Source organism: Branchiostoma floridae, chromosome 12, assembly GCF_000003815.2.
Source record: "Branchiostoma floridae strain S238N-H82 chromosome 12, Bfl_VNyyK, whole genome shotgun sequence".
NCBI lineage: Eukaryota > Metazoa > Chordata > Leptocardii > Amphioxiformes > Branchiostomatidae > Branchiostoma > Branchiostoma floridae.
The window spans coordinates 5578372-5603961 of NC_049990.1; the positions used below are offsets into that span (position 1 = coordinate 5578372).

General features: G+C 41.0%; 1 protein-coding gene across 1 annotated transcript; it reads left to right on the plus strand.

The window, feature by feature from the left end:
• Positions 1-8261: 8261 nt before the first annotated feature.
• Positions 8262-10232, plus strand: LOC118427458 (transcription factor Sox-14-like). The gene has a single exon (XM_035837272.1). It carries the CDS (start codon positions 8504-8506, stop codon positions 9251-9253), a length of 750 nt encoding a protein of 249 aa, XP_035693165.1. The 5' UTR covers positions 8262-8503; the 3' UTR covers positions 9254-10232.
• The last annotated feature ends 15358 nt before the right edge of the window (positions 10233-25590 follow it).

Sequence of the window (25590 nt, forward strand, 5' to 3'; positions counted from 1 at the left end):
ATAACGTCCTTGCCAAATCCAATTGTGAATGGAAACATTCCCTCTATCACATGTCTCACCAATGGAATAAATCACATGACAGGAAAGTTAATGACTCAACTTGTATTTTACTTTATTTCTGCAGTATGGCTATATAACTTATATATTATGTATTTCAGTGTGATTGTTTTTATTCCAACAACTTCAACTCTTGCTTACTATTCAGAGTACTCTTTTAACTTTTAATCACCATTTAGTCTTATAAAGTCATTATAGTGGGTCACAATGCCCCCATTTTATCTGACATTCTTCAAGTTGACATTTCCTTTAATACTCAGCAAAGTCACACCAAAGCTCAAATTGAAGGGATCAGAATTAAGAAAATGTTTTGAAATTCAACAATTTTACAATCATAATACACTGTCGTTGAGTTTATACAATGAACTTTCAATAAATGGTTGCCCCATTGACAAAAAGCTATTTATTTGCAATCTTTCGATAATAAAAATTTCCATTTCCAATTAAGGATATCATCTTCAGTATACCAGCATTTCCAGTAAATGTAAATTAAATTTACAGGATATTGCTGGTTAGCTCAAAATGACAGCCATATTACATAATATTATCATTCAAGCTTTCTCTAGTCCATGGTTGTCATTGACACCCTGTCATATGTTGAAAAGCATGCCAACAAGGATGTTTAGAGCACACAATGACATCGTAGGTGCACGTTACCATACGTACATCAATGCTCACAATGCTTTCGTGAATAGACATACAGTAGTTAAGCCCTTTTATCCACATTAATCCACGAGTATATGACACACAATAACTTGTTGAGCCTTTAATGGCTGCGAAGCTATCCCTATGAGTCAGCATATGCTTTCTTTCCATTCTATTTTTAACAGACAGATTTCGCATTTGTGGTCGGGTTGAAAGGATTCTACAATAGCAGTATAGGTGACAGAAATATTTCCAAACGCCTGTTTGGAGAACTTTTTGTTTGCTGAAAATAATAGGGATACGTCCATTCTTTTTTTTATCAGACAGATTTTGCATTTGTGGCCGGGTTGAAAGGATCCTACAATAGCAGTATAGGTGACAGAAATATTTCCAAACGCCTGTTTGGAGAACTTTTTGTTTGCTGAAAATAATAGGGATATGTCCATTCTTTTTTATCAGACAGATTTTGCATTTGTGATCGGTTTGAAAGAACCCTACAATAGCAGTATAGGTGACAGAAATATTTCCAAATGCCTGTTTGGAGAACTTTTTGTTTGCTGAAAATAATAGGGATATGTCCATTCTTTTTTATCAGACAGACTTCACATTTGTGGTCGGGTTGAAAGGATCCTACAATGGCAGTATAGGTAACAAAAATATTTCCAAATGCCTGTTTGTAGAACGTTTGTTGCTGAAAATAAAAATACGTATATGTCCATTCTTTTTTATCAGACAGATTTCGCATTTGTGGTCAGGTTGAAAAGACCCTACAATAGCAGTATAGGCGACAGAAATATTTCCAAACGCCTGTTTAGAGAACGTTTGTTTGCTGAAAATAATCGGTATATGTCCTAAAGAGACCGTGAAATAAAGGTCCTAAGAAAAGTGTGCTGTTTTGTATATTCCAACAGAAAGACACAGCATACCAAAGCAAATATTGAATCAAGATATAGAAATGAATACAGCTATGGCCGCACCGCTCAAAGCCATCAATTTATTAAACTTGCCTATTCAGCACGCTTTGTGTCGACTCTGTTTTGCCACTTCCATTATTTGGAAACTCAAAACAATTCCCCTTTGAAAGCAGACAAAGGGAACAGTAGAATTTGTAAATAGCCGCCGTCCCCTCGTGTGTTTACCCACGATGGTTCTACACTATTGTACCCTCCTCGGTGTGCGCTTGTACACAGTGTGGTTTCCACCGCCTTTGTGTTCTAGGTGTAGGCAAGCCAATTGATCCGGCAATCCGGTATCGCAGCCTCCCCAGCTGAGGTCGGCATAATCGGCCGTGGATGTTCGGCGATGTACCGACACTTGCTCGGGTAACTAATAATTTCACGCGTACTCTCCTGTCACCCCCGGTGTAATGAGTCATAAAATAAAAATTGATGAGAGCCGGCTACAAGCTCTCGCAGGGACGTTTTGCCCTCCCTCCGCGGCTTCTCCCAATACCGCCCGAGTAGGCCTAGCGGTAACGAGTCACCAAAGGAGACTCGGGAAAGATGGATTGGATTTCTTTCTGCGCCGAAGACGTGATAATCTGCGGGAATGAAAAAACGTCGATGAGTACCGTTTTTATCGCTCTTGCCAAAAATTGAATGCTGATGAAAAGGGGAGAACGTTAGGATTACAGGCACACAGCTGCCGATTTTCAGCAGCCATCTGTGGAAATGAAATGATTAAATTGTGGGATGGTAGATTGAATAGTGGAAAACTGCAACAATTTCCTCGTCTTTCCCGGCCGCTTTTATTCCCAATTGACACCAAACTGCTTGGCGGGGAGGAACATACATGATTAGATCACTGATGGCTGACAATCACTTTTCTATTTCATCCGCAGGAATGATCGTTGTAATTTGTTATCCTCCTTCCTCCCGCCGAAATGAAACCAGGGTGGAAAGAGAGGTGCTTGAGGACACAATCTTGTCGGGAACCTTTCCTTTGTGCCTCCCAGAATACAAAATCCCTCCAGCCTGTCTGCTCCACATAACCGGGAGTACAATGGTCCTGGGACGCTTAGAGCCGCCACTATTTCCACTGCTATCATCACTCTACTCTACTCTGCCTTGCTGTGGCTAGTTATAGGAGAAAACCTTGAAGAACACTTTTAGCATGTTACTAAATGCTATTACCTACATGTGTCATTTAAGGTGTAAATGTTACGTTGTTACTAACAGTATGAGACTGTTTTAGATGCATAGTCCTGGGACGCTTAGAGAGGCGACTATTTCTACTGCTAATTTTTTCATCACTCTACTCTGCCTTGCTAGGGCTAGTTACTAGTATATAGGAGAAAACCTTTACTTTTTACCACCTTACTAAATACTATTACCTATATGTTTAACTTATATGTAAATGTTGCTACTGTACTAACAATATCTCTTTTAAATGCCCAGGAGGGGAGGCAGACAACGCATGGGACGCTTAGAGAGGCGACTATTTCCACTGCTATCATCACTCTACTCGGCCTTGCTGGGGCTACTTATATAGGAGAAAACCTTGATGTTTTTTTCACCACATTACAAAATGATATTACCTAACTTAAGGTGTAAATATTGTATCTCTCTTAAATGCCAACTTAAAGTTGAAGAAGGAAAATACTATCAGGTCTTAATATCCACTGCTATCATCACTCTACTCTGCTGTGCTGGGGCTAGTTATATAGGAAAAAAATCTTCACTTTTTACTATGTTACTTAATGGTGTCACCTATCTTAAGGTGTAAATGTTGTATATCTTTTAAATGCCCAGAAGGAAGAGAGTACAATAGTCCTGGGATGCTTAGAGCGGCGACTATTTCCACTGCTATCATCACTCTACTCTGCCTTGCTGGGGCTAGTTATATAAGAGAAAACCTTCACTTTTTTAGTTTTTTACGTTACATAATGGTATTACCTAACTTGTGGTGTAAATGTTGTATCTCTTTTAAATGCGCAGAAGGAAGATAGTATCAGATCTTAATGATATATACAGTTTTCTGTCAGGGATTTTAGCTAAATTCTCCTTCAAATATGTTATTTTGTAGGCATTACCACATACACAAGTAAAAGAGACACTCTTCACTTAATAAATGTAACTATCATTTGAAATATGCATGGGATAGTTTCATAATGACATAGCATTATCAGCACATATAACCTATACGCTACCAAAATCACAGTTGATGTTCAATATCACAGTTAACTTTATGAGGATTGAGTTACCTAGGAGCAAATCGAGATATTGATTTTTTTAAAGTATGGCACAGTTATCTTTTTAAAAGTTACTCACACAAGAACTTCCCTTTAATGTAAACCAAAAAGTTGCTTATAACCATACCCTCTCTGCTATTTCTTTCACTATTTCTTGACTTTACTGTAACAACTAACTTGATGCAACAAAACATTCAGGTAATTCAGATAAAACATGATAATATATTAGAAAGAACATTCTTTGGACACTATGCTAACATTGTTTAGTACTGTAAAGAAATTTATTGTATGGTAATGCCATATCTTAGAAACCCTTAAGCTTTATTTTATGAATACTAGTTGCCTGTATGAATGAATGAATGAATAGTTTTATTGACATAAATTTCGCAGCCCTTTTCACTCACATCATCATTTAAAACTTAACATACCAGTGCTATTCATTTCAAAATAAACTTGAGTTTCCTCTGGTTGGCATGATATAAATAGAATATAACGAGGTATTCCGTATCGCCCACGGTCCCAGCCCTCTTGCGGGCCGTACCTCAGGATCAGGAAATACGGAATACCCCGTGTTGTATTCTATATTGATTGGATGTTACAATTGTTGTACAATAAAGTTCAATTAGTTGATTGACTGATATCAGAGGATATCTGTTTCTTTTTACATCCATGTTCATCTTGCAAAAATCTGAGCCAACAAATCAAATTGGTGTGCCCTTAAAGATGTAATTATACCATTATGATATGTTATTTGTCATCATTTTCTCAAAAACTGCAGAAAAAAAAAAAAAACAGATTAACTTCTGTTAATGAATACTACATCCAAACCATTAGGAAAAGTTTTCACAGAAGAAAAATGAATGATCGTATACATGGGGAAACACCACTCTGGGGTGTCATTTTCTAAAAAAAAACTGCAGAAAAGGGGAGAAAAAACAGATTAACTTCTGTTAATGAATACTACATCCTAACCTGTAGGAAAAGTTTTCACAAGAGAAAAATGAATGATGGTAGACAGGGGGAAACACCACTCTGGGGCGCTAAGTTAATCTTATTATCTGTATCAGTACAAGACAATGGCAGCAGGGATTCTCCCAAACAAAGGCCAGTAAATATGGTTTGTTGGAGATAACAATACCACAGGAAAGTTAATCTGCGGTGTCGTTTTGTCAAACAAAGCATCTTCGCCCCGGGGGGAGTGTGCGATAAACAATTGACTTAGAAGAGATGCTGAGGGTGTCTTATGGGTGCATTATCATCAGTGTTGGGGAAAGATCTGTGACTTGTTTCCAATCTTGTATAAATGTTCCTTCAACTTTTTAAATTTGCCAACTCAACTGACATCATTCAAGTTTGAATATGCCTTATACATATGACAAACTTTTACAATAGAAATGTCATATCTTTTGCATATCTCTTTATAAGAAAAGAAGCGTTAACTATTTCCCAAATGACAGCAATAGATCAGTACAAGGAAGAAGCCAGTTATAAAATTTTTGGGACAGCCTTGAAATCAAATTCAGGAATTCTTCTAAGAATTATTTGTGGAAGGCAATGAAGGAAAACCTTACAAGGTTATGGCATATGTGTACAATGTCATGTATATGTACATGGTACATACAATTGGGAAAATTGAGAGCTGAGTAATCTAATACTTAAGTAACAGGTATGCAGCAAATTCACCTGTTCACCTGGAAAATAACAATCCAAAATAACAAAGTGAGAGTTTCACATTCAGCTATATGTTGATGGCTGATTCTACATGCTTAATTAAAGCTGCATGTAGTTCTTCAATAAAGGTTAGACATCCAGGTGATAAGATGTGACAATAAAGCATTACTAAAGCAACTGGATATGATTGCTTGAGTATACGTAACTTCTTTTTTTGGAGCATGTTATTCTGTTTATAACCACACCTAGAAGCAGATATTTCTGCACTTTCAACACTTAATCATCATCTTTCATTTTGTTCCTGGGTGATTTCATCATTTCTCTATGAGTATGAGGGCAAAGCCATATTAAATACAGCTCATACAAACAAGACCCATAAAATCATGGGATGACATTATTTAGATCACAATCTAAAGTACATCTTTTACTCACATTTCCCTTTAAAGGAAGACTGCACATCAGTCTTTATGAATTCAAATAAGATATCAAGGAATGAAGCAAATTCAAGGGCATGTGCTACTCCAGTAAAGATTATTTCAAAACACTTCAAACAATTGAAGGTATATCTGCTGCATAAATTCCCACTAGCAAAGCATTGATGACACACGATAGTGGTATTTTATTACAAAGGAGAAAGTCACATAACAATTGGGTGGTATGCACCATAATTTAATGACAAATAGTTTGCTTTTGTAAAACCACAGTATTGCAGTCAACACAAACCACGCACACATGTAAATAAAATAAACCAATGGATTTGGTTGACGTTGGTATGCATACCATTGATGTTTCCTACTTCTAAAGCATGTTTACAATTCTTAACAACATCAATTACATTGTTACTGCTGCATTGAAGTGCACAGAATAATAATTCTAATGAAATTTCGTTTAAGCGTGGAATTTTGTTACTCTTGTAGCTTGCTTTATGTCAACTGAGTTATAATGATATCAGACGAGTCACAAATCGCAGTACCGGGAATTCAGTCAGTCTTTCCGAGAAAACATTACACAATTGCGTGTACTTTACAGCAAGTTTGGAGACTTGAAAGTAACATAATCTTCCAACCATGCATGGTTGGTCTTTTTGAAACTGCCAGTAATACAGTCAGATAGCGTAGCGGTGGCTTGTAAGAGAACCGTCATCCCCTTTCCAACCAAACTGTCATCCCTCTGAAAAACCATTATGTTTATCAGACAGGTGCATTTGAAGTGCTTTTCAGGGTCTGGAATTAATTCTTTTCACTGGTGGACCTAAATCTGGCCTGTGTGTGCTACCGTGAAGAAAAAATATTGGCCCTTTTGTACGTGTCATTCAAAAGTGACAAAGCCTGTCCTAACCCTGAACAATGGTGAACACTTCACCTCTTTCAGTGAGGGTTGCCTGTTTAGGTGCCCCTAACGATAACACACTCCGCGCCAGGAAATTAAAACTCATGCCCTGCTGATAGTAATGCCTAATAAAACTGATAAGTTCTGAAAGCACCTGGCATGCAGGGCAGGTAAGAAATATGGCAGGGGTATAAAACATTCTCCCGTTTGACATCCGGTGTAAAGGGGTATAAAGTACCCATCTTTCGGTTGTCAGGGCGGCATTCTTGCGCTAAGACAAGTCCTGCATCCATCAAGAATGGAGGAAATTGAAAATCCCGCTGTGAGGTGATAGTGTGTGTGGGATTCGATTGAATGAGTGGAAAACCATGCCTCAGACGGCCGACCCCGCGCCCGCTGATATTGTTTCCGTATCACCTTTATCGCGGCCCGGCGCTGAAAACCCGGGTAACGGCGTTTCAATGTTGTCAACCAAAGTTAACCCGCCACCACACGGGCACACACAAGCAGCGCTTTATCTCTACCCCTCATTCGTTCACTGAATCGATCCGACTTCTGCGGGACAACAACCGCTGTTAGTAGACAGGCCATTACGGAGATAAGGAGAGAAATTTTTGATAGAGGTGACCATTGTTTCTCTCTCATTTTGCCCCCCTGAATTGATAACCTTTACTCTCCAGCAAAGAACAGTATAGAGCCCGAGCAAACAAAGCGTTTATGGTATAGCTTACGGAAGTCAAAAGGGGTCTAGAGATGAAAGAGTTCATTTTCCACAGAGATATCGCCGGGTCGTATTCAGGACTACCTGCTTTGAGTTTAGATTTATGCCGAGAAAACTCGAGAAAAATACACCAGCATCCAAATTTCATCACATCCCAGTCACCATCAATTTCAAACAGTGCTTCTTCGTTAGACATAGCTGAGCTAAAAACCATCGAAAATGAAAGATAGGCTAGTCGTAGAAGCATGCAAGTATGACGCCGCTGTCCTTGGACTTCAGACAGTGAATAATGAGCAAAACTTTCGGAATCAGAACAAAATACGGTGATATATTTCCCCCAAAACTTGCGTTCTGAAAATCCGTATCTCACCTTGAAGAGGCGCCATTTTGAGCTTTAATCGTCTGCACCAATGACAGTAGGGATTACATTTCACATTTCAGATCGCACCAATGGGTGAGCAGCTTTTATTTTTGGCGGGAGAAGTTTACTCCTCAAATTTTAGCCAATCACATAAGGTCTTGTAAAACTTTAGGTACTGTGTGAATCGGACTTGTTTGGAGATGCATGATTGGTTGCCAAGAAGGAACTCGTGACGTCAGTAGATTCAAAAGGAGAGTGTGCGCATGGGCGGAAGCGAGCCAGCTCTTTGAACTTTGCCGCCTGTTGTTGTGTGGCAAGTTAGCGCAGTTTGTTGAATTAGTAGACGACGAGAGGTAGCACTTGCGATTTGCGGAGGCCTGCGGCGTGTGTCACCCCGTATTCTTCGAGCCATCACGATAGTTTCTGCCGACAAACTGATCTCGGATCAGTGCAAGCGATCACCACGGACTCCCCACGCCAACTACCGCAACATTTCAACGGGGCAACCACGCTGCAGCGCCCGGACGAAATGGCCAAACCCAGCGACCACGTCAAGCGGCCGATGAACGCCTTCATGGTGTGGTCACGCGGACAGCGCCGGAAAATGGCCCAGGAAAACCCCAAGATGCACAACTCAGAGATCAGCAAGCGTCTTGGAGCCGAGTGGAAACTTCTGACAGAAGACCAGAAGCGGCCCTTCATCGACGAAGCCAAGCGACTACGTGCCCTACACATGAAGGAACACCCCGACTACAAGTACCGGCCCAGACGAAAACCCAAGAACTTGTTGAAAAACAAGGACAGGTACGCCTTTCCCATACCATGTATTCCATCTGCCGACGACCCTATGATGCGATCCATGGGTGCTGCTGTCACCACGCAGGGAACAGGCTTTCCTACCGGACTGTCAATCGACAAAATGCGGGCCTTCTTCCCGCCTACCACATCGCCATACCTTGACGGGGGCTCGCCCTTGGGCTCGACCAGTTACTCGAAGGCAGACCTGCTCTCCCAGAGTATGCGGGAACAGATCTCCGCCAGTGCCAGCCTCTACTCCTCTGCCATGTATCCGACGGCCGGCAGCGCTTTCTGCACTGCCCAGCCTCACACACACACGCACACCGCACCCGGACTGCACGGCCAACAGTACGTCGTACCGTGCAACTGTTGGTCGCCGGCGGCGCAGGACTTGCGCCGGCCCGTAGCCTACCTCCTGGTCAAGCCGGATATGGAGCACTACGCCGGATCGGGGCACCCGCAAGCGACACCTGCCATGTAAAAAAAGATCACCAGGACCTGAGCCATGTTAGCACCACTTGGACGACGCCACGGACAAGTTGAACATGCCCGTGGCAAATGTATAGACATTTAAGAGAAGAAGAAGAAGATAGAACTTTGTAACTAACAACTTGAGTCAGGACGCGTCTTCAAAGAAAGACAGTTGAATCTCGACTCCAAACGAACGGTGAGGTTTTAGACATAGGTGTATAATAGGACTCTTGGATTCCTCCAGCCAGTCTGGATGGAAAGGAAAGGACTTCTTTCTTGGACTTTCAGATATTATTTGCTTTTTGGGATGCGATGTTGTCATTTTCTGCTGCCTGCATCATGATAGAGGGGTTGGCACGAGTGCTCATATTTCTATGTGAGTAACGATTTCATATGGTTCCTCTTTTCCTTCCTACTCCTCTTTGGATTGTAACTTTATTCTGAGCTTATAAAGATTTTTTTGTACAAGACGACTGGGGAACGGAACTCTTGATGAGTTCGTTTATGTTCCTCTTATTATTGTGGACAAGGGGAAAACCGACTAAAGTCGGAGTGATTTTGCTGTAAATTCCATTGATTGTTGTGAATAATGCTTAAATGATGTGTATTTAATTTTTTGTGACACTAATCTAAGTGATTGAGACCAGATTTGTATAATGATTGACACTGGAGAGTTAGGACTAAAATATGTATAATATTGTTGCAGTCGGAAATATCTATATATATTTTGTTAAATCGACAGAGAGAGAGAGAGAATATGGTTTAACTTAAGATTTACAATTCTTCCCTGCAACAGCAAATGTGTATTTGTCTACAACAACCACATCATGCATTTCCCAATGCTTTGTGAAGTATGTGAGACGTGGGCTCTTTTTCAATGTTATTTAAAGCGACTTGATGAAGGTTTGCATTTTCTTCCTGTAAAACATTGACGTGTTTCGATTTTGTTCGAACAAAGTAAAAGTTGGCCGTGTTATATTTCCGTGGAACAGATTTAGTCCGTGTGTTCTGTGCTTGTTCCGACTTACTCATATCCCTTTCAATCTCCGGTGAGGTAACGAGTTTCTCCCTTTTGTGTTGCTCACTGCAGAGGTCCTTAGTCAGTCAGTCCCCTTTTCAGGGCTCCTAAACCACGTCCTGTTTTTCTTCTTTCCATTGAGGGGGTGAGCGCAAACACCTCTTTTGTGTCCAGGTGTGGCTTAATGCGATCCTGTGTTTTCCATAAAGGAAGGCAGTCTTGTATATGGCTTCTCGCGAAAAAAAGGCGGGATGCGAGCAAATGTAACCTGTGTGATTAGCATAGCGATCTAAGTGGGCTCAATCCATGGCCGTTGTTTGGACACTGTCTGCATTGTTATCCGCCCCTAAATTGCTCTTAAGGCCGCCAGATGGATTCTAAAGTTTGTGTACAAATTACGATCGGGGTGCGAGTCTCCGAGCACCACACCAGGTTTTACCTCTTTGCCTACAAGACCGTAGGGTAGTGAGAGGGCTTAGGTACAATTGTGTCGGGAGGGGGCTATTTTGTCCGTTGTGTGTAGTGTTCCCTTTCAGCAGCCATACAGCTGGGGGAGTTGAATGGGTTCGCCGCTGTAGGCCTCCATTGTTCCCGCTTGTTCTGCGTATTAATTATACAAAGGGGGCTGCAGTGACACAAGAGGCAAAAATAACAACATAATAAAAAATACATGAGCCGCTGAATGCCCGAACTGACATAAATAAATAAATGAGCGATCAACTGTAGATAAACTGAATAACAAAGATTGAATGGCGAACAATGAGTATAATGCGACTGATCTACATGACAAAAGAATATACATACTGGAACAAAGGCTGAATAGAACGACCGGGGTATAAATAAATAGACCCAAACAGGCTTGAGAAGAATGGCGTGAATAGAAAGGGTGGAGCCCCAATTGAAAGGGTGGACGTAGCCGGATGACAAGCCCAATGGAGCTGAATGGCGCTGTTGTGAATAGGCGAGAACTGTAGGAGAAAAGGCCAAAATAAATACCACCCCAAGAAAGGGCAACGCAAAAATGCCTGCCGAAATCCGCCGGTTCAAGCCCGAAGCGCCCCGGTAACCGCGGTGTGACATAGCCGCGACGATCTCACCCTTTACTTCGTACAACTTCTGTGTAAGGTTCCTTTTAATCTGGGTGTCTGACAAAAACAGATGACTGAGTATCGCCCGTGGCTCTGTTCTGTTTGCCCAAGGACAAAGGGAATTACAATGAAAGACGCAAAACGGTGAGGCAAATCAAATGACCCTCATAATGGTTAATTGTTCCCCATTATTATATGATGTGCTTTGGGTTCACTTTGACAGGGTTTGATGGGTACGTTTACTTGAATGCCGCCGTTTGGGAATAGAAGTAAAGTGCGTGGTATGTGGTACTGTCGTGGTCAATGTGAGTCTTGTTGTGCTGAACCGTCAAGGTGTTTTAATGGGGTGGGGCCTTTTACGGACCACCCCAGGGCTCGGGAGGTTTGTTCTATCTCAAAGAGGCGAGACCAGACAAGATGTTCAATTCAATGGAAGTCTCAGCCGTCACTAAAAACTAAAGGCGAAGGAAAGTTTGAGCCCGCGGGCTTCGGGACATTTCTGGGCGCACCTCCGAAGCACGCAAGCCTGACATTAAAAGACTCACAACGACATAATGGCCCCGCTCGGCCAGTGTCGGGAGATAGCGAGGGCGGGTGTTCCACACACATACAGGTGTGTACAGATTTCCGTGTGTGACTTTCCGGGTACAAAAGCGACGGCGAAAGCTGGCGTGAAGTCCCTTTCAGTAGCCTTTCTACGGCCTTTCAACGGAACTCATCCGTGTCGTTCCACGCCTGGTATGGGCCCGGGAGGATTTCGTCCCAACTCTCGCGCCATTCAGGTCTCCTCAAGCACGGAAATCAAAACCTTTGCTAATTTTTGCTCCTGAAAGGCGACACGGTCGTCATCAAAGGAGAGTATATTTTGAGATGGCCGGGAACAATGTCCCTCTCGGCGGCCGGTGAATGCGGAGGGCCCGCGGGGTTACCACCCCGAGTACGCAGGTAGATTGGCAGGCCCTCCGGACGGCAGCACCGTGAAAAGCCGGTAGTCATGGTGTGGCCGGTACGTTTGTCACCCTCCTCTTACACTCACACGCCGAGGTGTCACAGAACCTACCGAGAATAGTTTCAAACTTCGAGAAGAAGTTACAGTACTCTTCTAGTCTTTGTAGATGCTTAGCGTGTTTTAGGCGTTTTATCGGGCTTTCTATTTTGTACCGTTTTCTTCATGTCTATTTAACGGCGGACACCAAGAAAACGGTACAAAATCATGAAAATGGAATTAAAAACTCCTAAAATATAGTAAAAACACATCAAAAAACACCCGGAACCTCTGCTAGGACAGTTGCATGCTGCAAGATTTCCAGGAAAAATCTGTTTATTATGATACTGTAGTGAAAGCAGGAAAAGTTTGACAATTGGCGACGCCCATTCCTAAGTATCACTCTCCACATCTACTACTCCACATCCCCTTCCGACACAATCCCTGCCCAGAAATAACAGTTTCTATGGCAACAGACAAAACTCTGGTACACAAAACAGCGTACAACAACTGTATCTTCTCATACTGTACTGTTCTTATACTGAAGTGTTCGTGGCAATCAAAGAACGGTATCACGACACAACAGGTACTCAAGGTGAATACTATATTGGTTTACTGAAAGATTGGTACAGAGATATAACAACAACAACAACATGACGACAACAACAACAACAACAAAAACGTACACTAGAGAAACATTGGATCCTGTAAGACTGACCGAAACACAAGATTTTAAGCAAAATTAGATAGATGAAATCCACAAAATGTGACAAATAAGAGAAAGCATACGTGAGGGAAATAGAAGAGTTATCAATGTGAATACAACTCTTTCCGTGTTGGAGTTAGATAAAAAAAATGTGACCGTCAAAGCATTTTATCATTCCAAGGACGTCATATATATACTTATATAACGTCCTGGATCAATCTATGTTGGCAACGATGTTGCAAAATAAGAGCAGGCCATTGGAAGTCGTATTACCTCAGCTTGCTGTCAGCTATTGGTAAAACATTTAATTAGACCATACCAAAATTGTCGTAAAAGTTCAATCCAAGGTCTTAACGCTGCAACAGTAATATCTTCTACTTGGCAACGTATGCAGCGTAGATATCATGTGTAACTATGTTGTATAGAAGAATAGAATTGAGTTGAGTTGTACAGAAAGGAAGCCAAACATAAGGGGATATAAAGGATATAAAGACAAACGTAACAAACATAGTTACTTTCTTACGTAAGAAACAACGTTCTGCATAATAAGATATAACCTCAATGATTTGTTTAACATTGCTATCGTTTTACATCTTTCCCGAGATCTTACGAAATTTAGTTTTCTCAGTTTTCATGAAATACCAACAGTTATACTTTCGTCATAGCCCTGACACTCGCGGATTGGTTGTCGGATTCGGAAACCGACAGCTATATTGGGCGTTCTCATTGGTGGAAAGGGCAGACACGGAGGCAGGTTTTATTCATTGAAAACGCTCGTTACAAATGGACTGAAATATCTTATTTGATCGCTATGAATAATCAGAACTGTAACACTTTGCATGAGGGAAGAATACCTAGAAGAAACGCCAAATAGCAATTACTCAAGCAACTGCATATGATTTTGGATATCTTATTACCTGGGTGTCTAATATTCATCAACGTATCTAATAAGAAATGTTTCTAAATTCTGAAAAAACAGAAAGTCCGCAAGACAACGGCGTTTTATCTTCAACAGTGCCCGTTTTCTAGCGTCGACTTTAAGACAATACAGTAACTTTTTTTTCTTTCTCCTTTCTATTTCTTTCCTTTCAAATAAAAGTTCCTTTCTACTGCAGGTATTGTAGGGTGGATGTAATCTGAATCCCTACAAATACGACCTTTTTAATCATATCTTATTTACCTGATGATAAGAGGCGAGCGCCTTTTCCATGTCCTACTTTATAAGTGATCAGACAATGGGATCGAAACATTATCTATAGATTCGTTATGATAAGAACCATTCATGTCAAATCAAGGAAGAAATCGTGCCATATCGGATTATTGTCGACAATTGTTTCACAAGTGATGTTAGCCACAAACCGTTTGTACTTAAGTGTGCATCTGATAAGATATTGAATGTAAGCTTAGTGGTGACAGCACACAAACATATCGATTCGCTGGAAGGGAATTGCAACGAGTCATTTTAAAGTGTAGACCTTTATTGCACATACGTGTACTTGTCATATTGGGCTACAAAAAATACAGGTCACGAAGAAGAAGAGTCTACAAAATACATATTTACAAACTACAGTACAAAGGATCAACGTTACAAATAGACAAGTTAGTGTGAGTCTAGTACATAGTACTGTATGTAGATTCGGTTTATTCTCGCTTTTTTTTGCTATGGTTTAGATATTAGAACAAATAGGTTTTGTGATCGAAAGTTTGACTAAATGCTTTAGAAAAACGAAAACGTGAAGTGTACTAAGTGAGGAAACATAGTTCGTATCTGTAGAATGCACATTTATCTGTGCCATCTACATTCTAGTACACAATGGAGTTCATCTTGAGATAACATTGCTGACATATCGTAGTTGACATATGTCACATTCCTCATGTGTTTACGATACAAACATCTTTTTTTTTGGGGGGGGGGGGGCAGTTTTGAGTTGAGTTTATTGAGATACATTTTAGCTCAGATTGATCTAATCTTCCAGGGCTAATACAACAAAAAACATACAGTATATACCAATACATAAACAGATACAATAACATACACTCAGATACTGATCAGACTTACATACGATTACATACGAATACATACATAAAGTCTAAAAGTTTTTATCTAAATATACATAGAAACCTGAAAAACAATTCAAATCATTATTGCCGCTTTCGCGCTTTTGTCTATTGAAGGGAAATCTCCACAAATGTTGGGAAAAAAACAAATGCTGTAACAATCGTTGCAGATTTCATCAGAAGTTTCCGGATACAACTTTATTCAGTAGAAACGGAAGTAGCAGATTTAGAGGGTTACGTCACTTCGGCATTGAACTTGGCAGGGCGTGTCCTAGCTATAATGAAGTCAACAACAAAACTGATATATAACTTGATTATACTAAGTTGATCAAAACGACGGACGATTCTGTGAACCTATTAAATACTTAGGATATAAATGCTTCGCTATATCTAGTAGTGGACAAAAATGCGAACAGCGTTAGCTGTAATCTTTTGTATGGTTCTCAGATGTCATCTCTTACATAAACGCACGACAAATTTGAATTGATCAATTACATACTACATCACCGTACCTCGTCACGTGATAAATCTATTTGTATTCAAACATGTATACATATGTATACATATCATTTGATATTCTTACAACACACTTTTCAATGTTTGGTCTACACACTACATATATATATATATATACTATTGTATCTCCATTGAAGAAGTGAATTAAGAACAAATCATCGAAAACGGAACTAGATTCTAGTGAATAGTTGCATGTAGTTCTTTTTTCTCTACGTTATGAAATTGGTTGCGGAAAAAAGTCAGCTAATCTTAAACTTCTGGACGCCTATATTCTTCCCCAGCTCTTTTCGCGCGTCTTTCCTTTTACTTTAGACACACACACACATTTAGAACTTACTTTACTTTATTGCACGACAATTATAAAGGATACAATGATGCGTGACAACTTGTACGTGTACATACAAAACAGTTGAACTACATCTGTTGCTAATATCTAATAGTTCTAAGGAACTCAACATTTTCCTGCAGCAAGGAACTGTTTATTGTGACATATAAATACTGACATATATATATATATAGAGATACCATATATACCGTAGAACCAATAGCGAAAATGACACGCTAGATTCAAAATGTTGACTTATTCATATCTATAGATATTCATGTCTGTTTTTATGTACGTTAAGTAGTTTATAAACTTTACAATAATCACGAAAGTCGCTGTACTTTTGTTGTGTCAATAAAGATTTCTTTATATTCCTGAGCGCTGGGAGCCTAAAGCTAGCGGTCCCTTGTCAGCCTCCTACGAAAACAAACCAAAGAAAGAAAGGAAAGAAAGTTCACATTTCCATCTTACCACTTCCTTACATTACCTTGTTTCGCTGTTCAATCATCGCAGCGGAAGACACACCGTTAGCGGATGCTAATGTACGGCATGGCGAGCAGATTGTACGACTTTGGGCCCGGCTGATAACAAACAGGGTAAGGCACTGTTTGACTTGATGTTCTTCTCGGTGCCATTGAGGTCGCCACGGCCAGAGACAACACAAAGACGACTTCAGGGAAGACACACGGATCTTCAAAAGGAAAATAAAGATCTAGTACTAGAGTCATTACATTGCCAACTCCACTTTCTTCGTATTTACCTTTTGTTTGATTTACAAGATTTGTACACATTAAAGACAAACTATGTATCGCATTGAAAATGTTTTGATGAAAAAAATGACAAAGTTCTTCATTTTTGTTATCTTTTTAAATTCGCCGATCATCGATTGATTTGAGAAAGGTTTCTAAGCGATGCCATGATCTTGAAAGGTGCATGGACTGGGTATGGAGAGTTTTAGGGCGTCCACCTGGCATCTACAAACTTGCCCAAGAAGACCACTCAGTCAATCAATATAATCTGGTCTTTGCGGACAGGTGGTCACAAGATAATGGGAAAATTAAATGTATCTAAGAGACCACAAAAAAGTGGTCACATTGGTCAGGTGGTCCTTACGTAGAGCTGATCACCTGTACAGGTTTGAAGGAACTTACTTGGAGATCACCCATAGCCTGTTGTGTGAGAACTAGCTTAGCCACGATAACAGCGTGACAATGTATCCTTTTTGCTGATTGCTACTTTGTGATGGCTGCTGTAGATGTTGTAGGGCACCCGTTTTAGATACTTTCAAGTCACACATGAGCCAATAGGACATAGTACAATCCGAAAATAGTCTAGTATCAGAAATACACAGCACCTGTGAAGGTCTAGACTGGGAGGTCATGCTTTGAAGGCTATTTCTAATTTTGCTGGCCTATGGGGCCTTGTTGAAGAGGCTATGTCCCCATAGATGACAAACGACATGTTCACGAGCGAGACCAACAAGCGTGGCACAGTTTTATACACGTAAAATGTAATAAAGGTAATCAATATGAAAACCCTTCCGCGGAGCTTAGTCACGACGGGAAACAATGTGCATGAAGATGCTGGGACTCGAACCAGGGACGTCCGGTGCGCGCGTCGTTCTTTGGCGCTTAAAGGCATCGATCTGATGATAATGTTTTCTCTTACAGATATTCATGAAAAAAAGCAACGGCTCTGCATTCCGGACTTTGTTTGCTACAACTTGGTTTTGAACATTAACACATCAGATAACGTTATACTATACCATAGCCTATGTTATAGGTCACAACCAGCACTGCACTGTCAAGGCCTTTTTGTCCCTCTCCAACATCATAGGAAAAACCCCTCTACATTCCAGTCTTTTTACTTTTTATGACAACTTTGTTTTGAACATTAATACATCATGTATACAAAACCTATGTCTATAGGTCACAATCAACACTGTCAATGCCTTTTTGCTCCTTTATAATACCACAGGACACAATTCAAAGAAAGCTAGAACCCCGACTAAGGACCACATCTTGGCCGCAGAACGAATTCACGTCGTTTGTTGCCCGCACATCGCAGCTGAGAGTCCGTCCCCACCAAACGTATGAAATCCCGAATGTCGCGCTCCCAGATCAATGTGTCCCGACTTGTGTCTGTCCCCTACAGATTGCGGCGAGTGTCCCCACACAAGTGTTGTCACAGGACATTCGTCGTGCAAGGGGTAACAAATTCAATTTCGTTTCATTTCATGTCCTGGGCGGTCATTTCTAACTCCCGACAGGCTGTGGTGTTCTGTGGGCAAAGCGCGTTTTCTCAGTGATGATCCCTACAGATTGTGGGGAGTGTCCCCACACTAGTGTTGTCACAAGGACATTCGTCGCGCAAAGGGGAACAAATTCAATTCCGTTTCATGTCCAGGGCGGTCATTTCTAAATTCTCATCCCCGACAGACTGTGGTGTTCTGTGGGCAAAGCGCGTTTTCTCAGTGATGATCTCCGTATAATGTCGAATGTCGCGCCCTGATCTTGTTTGCATATGTCATATAACAAGTCTAGTTACACGCCTGACACGGGTGTGGATGTGGAGTACTGGTACTCTCCGAGCAGAGGTTAGGCTCCGGCTAGAACTCCAGGCCTGGAGACATCAAGATGTCAACTAAAAATAGAAAGCCCGCTAAAAACGCATAAAACCCCGAATATTGAATTGATAAAAAAAACTTGTGATTTATCGGTTTGCACAAGTCCGTATGTGCATCATGTCCCGTGCTTCCTCTCATAGTCATATCCGATGTATAGTATATAAAAATACTTGACCTTAGAAAGCCGCGTAAGATCTTAAAATTCTTGCAAATCTCTAAATCTAGTTATTTCTGTGTTCAAATACAAAGTCTTTCTTTGCTTTAGATAAGATTTATTCAGAAATTCAAAGAATACACATGGGATAACGTATAACTTGGAATATACAAATACACGAACAAAAATAATTCTTAGTACCCTGACAAAGTTGTGAAGTAACAAAACACTTAAGTGTCGCCCAAAAATGCCCGATTTCTTTTCCCATTTTTGTTTTGACGTGTTCAAATTGTGTTTGTAGGCAATGTTACATATATTTGACCAAGAAGCTTTCATCAATGCTGAGAAAAGATCCTTGATTTGACGAATATCGGAAAAGGAAATAATTTTCTAAAATGATTGAGTCCACTAAACCTAAAACTTCCGCCATTCGTCAGCAAAGTTTGGTGACAGCAAAACCACGTTTGTTTTGACGTGTTCAAATTATGTTTGTAGTCAATGTTACACATGTATTCGACGAATGTCACAAAAGCGAATAATTTTCTGAAATGATTCAGTCCGGTACGCCTAAAACTTCTGCCATTCGTCAGGAAAAGTTTGTTGACAGCCAACTTTGTCAGTACGACCTCTAGCGCCTGCTTAAGTGGCGCGAAACGACAAGGACAGGACCGCAATCTGTCACCTCACGACTCCGCGTTCTCCTGAAGGAAATGCATTTTCTTCGTTGATCACGTCTCTAATCAAGCTTATTATCCCGTCCCGTCCCCGGTACCCGCGCATTCTCCGCGCCTTTTGTGCCGTCCATGACGTGTTCTTAGGAGTTCCACGCTCTGCGTCCATTGTGCGACACAATGTAACGTCCTTATCTCGGGGAAAAAGCATCCCAGGCTTGCGTCCTGTCGACCGTCCCTCCTATTCACGACACCGCGGCCATTCACGGGAATTATCCCCCAATTTTTGGCGCGAACAATGCCGTTTTCCCCGTGAATACCCGCCGAGTTTATTTCATTACAAAAGTACATAATGCAAGTCCAGTCGGCTCTCCAAGCGGGAATTGTGTGTATTCACTGCAACGTGTCACCTTCAGAAAGCGGCCCTGGGAGCGGACTTACCTCTCAATGGTACGGCGTACCTGCTTTTTTTCCACGCGGCTTTAAACAAGCTCCGTGGTAACAAATGGCGGGATTTCTGGAGAAGGCGTCGGGGAAAATGCGAGGTTTAACCGAAATGTAACCGTTGTCGACTTAACGACGTTCCAAAGTCGGCCGTGTATAAAGGGGGCAATTGAAGGGCTTATTCCCCCCGGCTTGCCAAGCCTCCACGCTCTCCCCGAATGAACAGTTAAGTCAGAGCAAACAAATCCCACTAAAGACGCATTCATGTAAAATTGTCACCGCGCTTTCAGGAGAGACACAATCGACTTTTTAAAAATAGGGACCGCGTAGAACTCGGAGCGCTCCCGTTAAGTAGGGGTCACGTAGGCCACCTTTCCTTCCCGCTAGTTTTCTTCTTAAATTGTCCAAATTCGTCACCTTCTGGTTGACTTGTATGATGATTGACTTATTTGGGTTCCTGTCCATCAATATTTGATAACGAATATAAACAATTGTCCATCATCAAGCCTCATCGCAAGGTGACTTTACCTGTCAAACACGCGCCAAACATTTAACATCTGAATAGAAATATCTTAGAAAGTTTAAGTGACGTATTTACCTGAGTTTTACCCATTGTATAGTTACGCCTATTGTGTCCGTGGTTAATATACACTCCCTCTACAACCACAGCCAGTGAAAGAACACGTCCATTTCTGAACCCATTGTGAGGCCACCAACAAAAGGACACAATTAACCTTTTTTTAGAACACGCGAAAGGTGCGGACAATGGTTTGAATAACTCACCTGTACAAGGGGATTTACTGCTGTCCATTTATTCCGTACCCTTGCGCTTAAGAACACAGTGCTAGTTTACAACTGGTGAGTCTCTGAAAAGTTGAAACTATTAGTTTATTGCAAAGTCTTGCCCGTGGGCTTAACAATAAACCAATTTTCCCATCTATAGAGCTATTCTATCTACTCTCCAAGTAGAGGTTAGGCTCAAGCTGTCTTTTCTAAAATCACTTTAGGCTAGCTAGAGAGACATCAAGACATCAGTACAAAATACAAAACCCGATAAAAACGCTTAAAAAGACATCGAAAAATAGCCAGAGCCTGACCTCTGCTTGGAGAGTATTTCTATCCCGTCAGATGGGACTTTTTGTCTTCTGTCCATTTTGAACCGTGTGGTTTTTCAATACAACACACAGTTTAAGTACAACTTTACGAATTCAACTACTAGTATTAGAAATGAGCCCCTCTTCCCATCTATTCTATATTGTGAAGGGATCTTTTTATCTTCTAGATCTCTCCATCTATTTGATTCCACTTTTTGTCGTTTCTTTCTTTTCAGTCATGTTTCTTGTCAATGAAAAACACAATACAAACCTCCCTCAACTATGCTATATATTTGAGGAGACTCTTTTTATCTTTTGTTCCTTTTCAATCGTACATTTACCGCAATTTACCGCAACTGATGACTCTAACTATAAAAATGAACTTCTATTTTCCTATCTATTTCATGAGACTTTTTGTCTTCTGTTGCTTTTTTTCCTTCATGTTTTTGTCAATGAAAAAACACAATACAAACCTCCCTCAACTATGCTATATATTTGAGGAGACTCTTTTCATCTCTTGTTCCTTTTCAATCGTACATTTACCGCAATTTACCGCAACTGATGACTCTAACTATAAAAATGAACTTCTATCTTCCTATCTATTTCATGAGACTTTTTGTCTTCTGTTGCTTTTTTTCCTTCATGTTTTTGTCAATAAAGAAAACACAGTACAAACTATTCTATATATTTGAGGAGACTCCTTTATCTCTTGTTCCTTTTCAATCGTGTGTTTTTGTCAATAAGAGACCAGCGTTACGGATAGATGAATATCTAACCCTTCAAAGGAACCAGTCGTCTCAGAACGGCGCCCTGGAAGAAATGACCAAGTGGCACGATCTATGACAAGATGCTTTCCTCGGTAGTAGTTGTGCCGTTGCCGTACACAAAGAGATCGGTATCAGTTTGGAGAGGGTCTAGACTAGACATGCCAAGATTTCAGAACAGTCAGGGTGGTCCGATCTCCGAGCAGATGTGAGGTTCCGGCTCATTCTTGGTGTTGTACGCAAATCTCCAAGCAGATCCTACGGTGCCATAAGATTGTATCAAAGCTGGCAATGGAGTATACCCGGCCAAAGGGAGTCAGACCTAGCATACACACTCCTAGGCCGGCTTCACTCCTCTGCCAGCTATTGATATACTATCTTACGCTACCGTAGGATCTGCTTGGAGATTAGCTGTACGTCTTTTTTTGGCGACGCTAACCGCTGCAAAATACAAAGCAAAACCTGGGGCTTAAACCTTCACAACTTCTTCCTTATCTCACAGGCTTATATCTGCCACCAGAATTTTAATACCACGGTATGTCGAAAAAAACAAAAGCAGGAAATTCTGCTGCAGTACCAAGGTCACACACCAGAGGGGGGCCAAATTCGAACTTGACCTTCGTCTACCCTACTTTTATCCACGTACCAAATGTTATTACAATCCATTCTAATGTTCTAAAGTTACACCAAACAATTATCTAAAAGCAGAAACACATAAGCAACATAGAAACGACATACGAAACACATCATTGTTCAAGATATTCAAAATCTATCGACATCAACAACAAGCCTGACAATAAAAATCTTATTGCCATGGCGACGAGATGGTCTCTAAATAGTGATGAACGTAACAAACTCAAACTGGTAATTAACTGGAAGTTCTTGTCATAAATCATAAATATTCTTTAAATAACGTAATCTATAAATCAGAAAATCTGGCACATATAATCGGAAAATGATATTGATGTATGATGGAAGAACCAAATGTTACGAAAACAGCTGTAAACCACGAAAAACCGACTCCTAACATCTGCTTGAACATGAAGGGTGGTCCTGAGAACCCGTACCGGGGCGGTAGGGGCGAGCCGTGGTCTGTCTCACACAATAGTGGCGTGCTGTGCGCGCCTGCTGGGCCAGCAGAAGGCGGCTGAGCACCCTGGGGACGATGATTACAGGGTTCTCTGTCCCAGGGTGCAGAGAGCGGGACCTCCTGACTCTGCCGTCTGGTTCAATCTACATTCCTGTCAGTTAGACTCACAGGAATAACGACAACAGGAACGTTGGATTTCCTCGAATTTTTTGTTTTAAAAAATCACCTATAAATTCTTGTTTTTATGCAGATATTTGTGTTTCAAAGTTATAGTGTTAGCAATCGTGGAGTTAAGATTATACTCTAAAAATCCTAACCTTCGTGACCAGAAATATGACTCTATTTGGACACTTCTGAAAAAATGTGTCAACTATTGTGATAGATAACAAAATAAAAGAACAAAGCACCATCTGTAAATGTTACATAATTTGAACGCATGAACAAAGCAAAAATGCATTTGTGTGCGTTCCTAAATATAGACGACCAAATCCTTTGGTGAAATAATCTCGTGTGTCTGGTGAAAACATAAAACTGCACATTGGGGTACTGAATTGGTTGACTTGTTTTCCGTATATCATACAACACCGGCATTTTCTTACAAGTAGAGTACATCAATGTTGCAAAACGTCATAAGGTGCAACAGGTGGTTTGAAAATCCCCGTAACTGCGTCCCCCATTTCTTTTCCGTTGCCTACCACTCACCTCTTTCGTTGCCATGGACGGTCCCTTGCATGATAGTTTTGGCTAGTCATGATGACCATGTCACTTGCTAGTACCACTCCAGTTTTCTATAAAGGTACTAGGTAGGAAAAGATGGACTCATAGCCTTTACGGCCGTAGGAGCTGTGGGTTGTTATCCACTGTGTCTAGGGCACGGTGTTTGGAGATGGAGCCCATCCCTTCCCTTCTACCACCTTTTACCTCCCCAACCGAAGACATAGTGCAGGTACCCATTTTTACATCTTGGCCGGGTGAGGAAAGTCGTGTAAAGTACCTTTCCCATGGCCAAGAGCACAAAAGATCAGGAAGGGACTTGTGGGTTCTGGACCAAACACTCTAACCGCCATGCCAACATGACGACACAGTTTTTTTTTTTTTACCTCGCCCTAATCTCCAAGCAGAGGTTGATGGGGAAAATCGTGACCCTTTTTCTTATATGCCTTACATTTCTGTCCCTTTCTGTCAAGCTAACCCCACCAACCAACTAACTGGAGGGGTTAGCTGAAAGAATAAGACGGCACATAAGAAGGTCACGATTTCTCCCATCAACCTCTACTTGATGACTAACCGTGCCCTACGTGTGCCAAAAATATGTGTAAGTAGTGTGCTCTATCGGACAGGTCAAGTCCTGTGTACCTGCCCGTTCTGTTTGTACATGACACTTCCCTTAATGATCCCTGTTCAGGTGGGGCAGTAGGAAATCACGTTTTACGACAGAGGAGACCATTGTTGGAGCCACACCTGAACCGCACACCTGTCGCCTGTCTAGCCAAGGTGTGGTCTGTGACGTCACCGGCTGGGGAACATGACTCAGCCAGACTCCTCTCGGCGCGACTGTTTTGAATTTTATTTACGAAAGGTTCGCCTTCGTTACGTCGGACCTTTTGTTTTTTTTTCAACTGCATACTTGGTTTTTATTGAGGTTCGCCTGGTTTGCAGAGCACATCGGAACTCCTCTTTTTTAATGAGATGCTCTAGTGGTTGACATTGACATGTACATTAAGAACTAAGTGTACCTAGCAGACGCAGTTTTAAATTTACCGAAGGTTCGCCTGCGTTGAAGAGTACTCCAGAACTCTTCGTTTTTTTTAACTACATACTGTTTTTTTCGTTTAGCTCTAGTTAAGTACAAATATCATATCTCGACAAGCATTTAGAACCCGGTAGCTGTCAGAAAACTGCAAGGAGTGACTCCTGTGCCTTTTTTTTCGAAGGAACAGATTAAGCCAGTGGTTACTACGGACTAGTACGGAGAATGGCAGCCTGGATACTACAACGGAGTCGATGCTTAAAATGGACATTCACTAGCGAGGCCACTGACCTATTCGTGCTATTCTTTCTTACTACTTTTTGCCCCAAAATAAGCTTGAATGAGGCTAGTAGAAAGCAATCACCTAAAAGATGCAAAAATGACAACGAAGCACTCCTCCCTCTTCTATTCTTGAATCATGACACGACAGACACAGGACATGCACAAAATTATTACATTTTTCAATTTTGTAGACAAATGCGGAGGCATGACAATAAAGAAAGTCTTCCTCTTGTATTCTTGAATCATGAATACTAGTTATTGGACATACACACGTGCAGAATGATTATATTTTTTTTGGATTTTGTAGACAAAGAAGCAAGCATGACAATAAAGAAATTCTTCCTCTTGTATCCTTGAATCATGAACGCCAGATATGGGACATACACATGCACAAATTTTGCTTCTTTGCTACAAAATTGAAAAATGAGATCATTTTCAAAATGATCACATTTTTTCAATTTTGTAGACAAAGAAGCAGGTATTACAATAAAGAACATCCTCTCGCTTGTATTCTTGAATCAGGAATACCAAACTTTGATACCAGACAGAATGATCACATGTTTCAATTTTGTACACAAAGAAGAAGGCATGACATAAAGAACACCCTCTCTCTTATATTCTTGTATCATGAATACCAGACTTTGATACCAGACGTAGACAGAATGATCAAATTTTTCAATTTTGCAGACAAAGAAATGGATAAGATTCCACCTGTCGAACGCGTCGCGTACGTCGGTAAAGTGCGTCAGTTGTGTCGTCTGCGGATGCCCAAATAA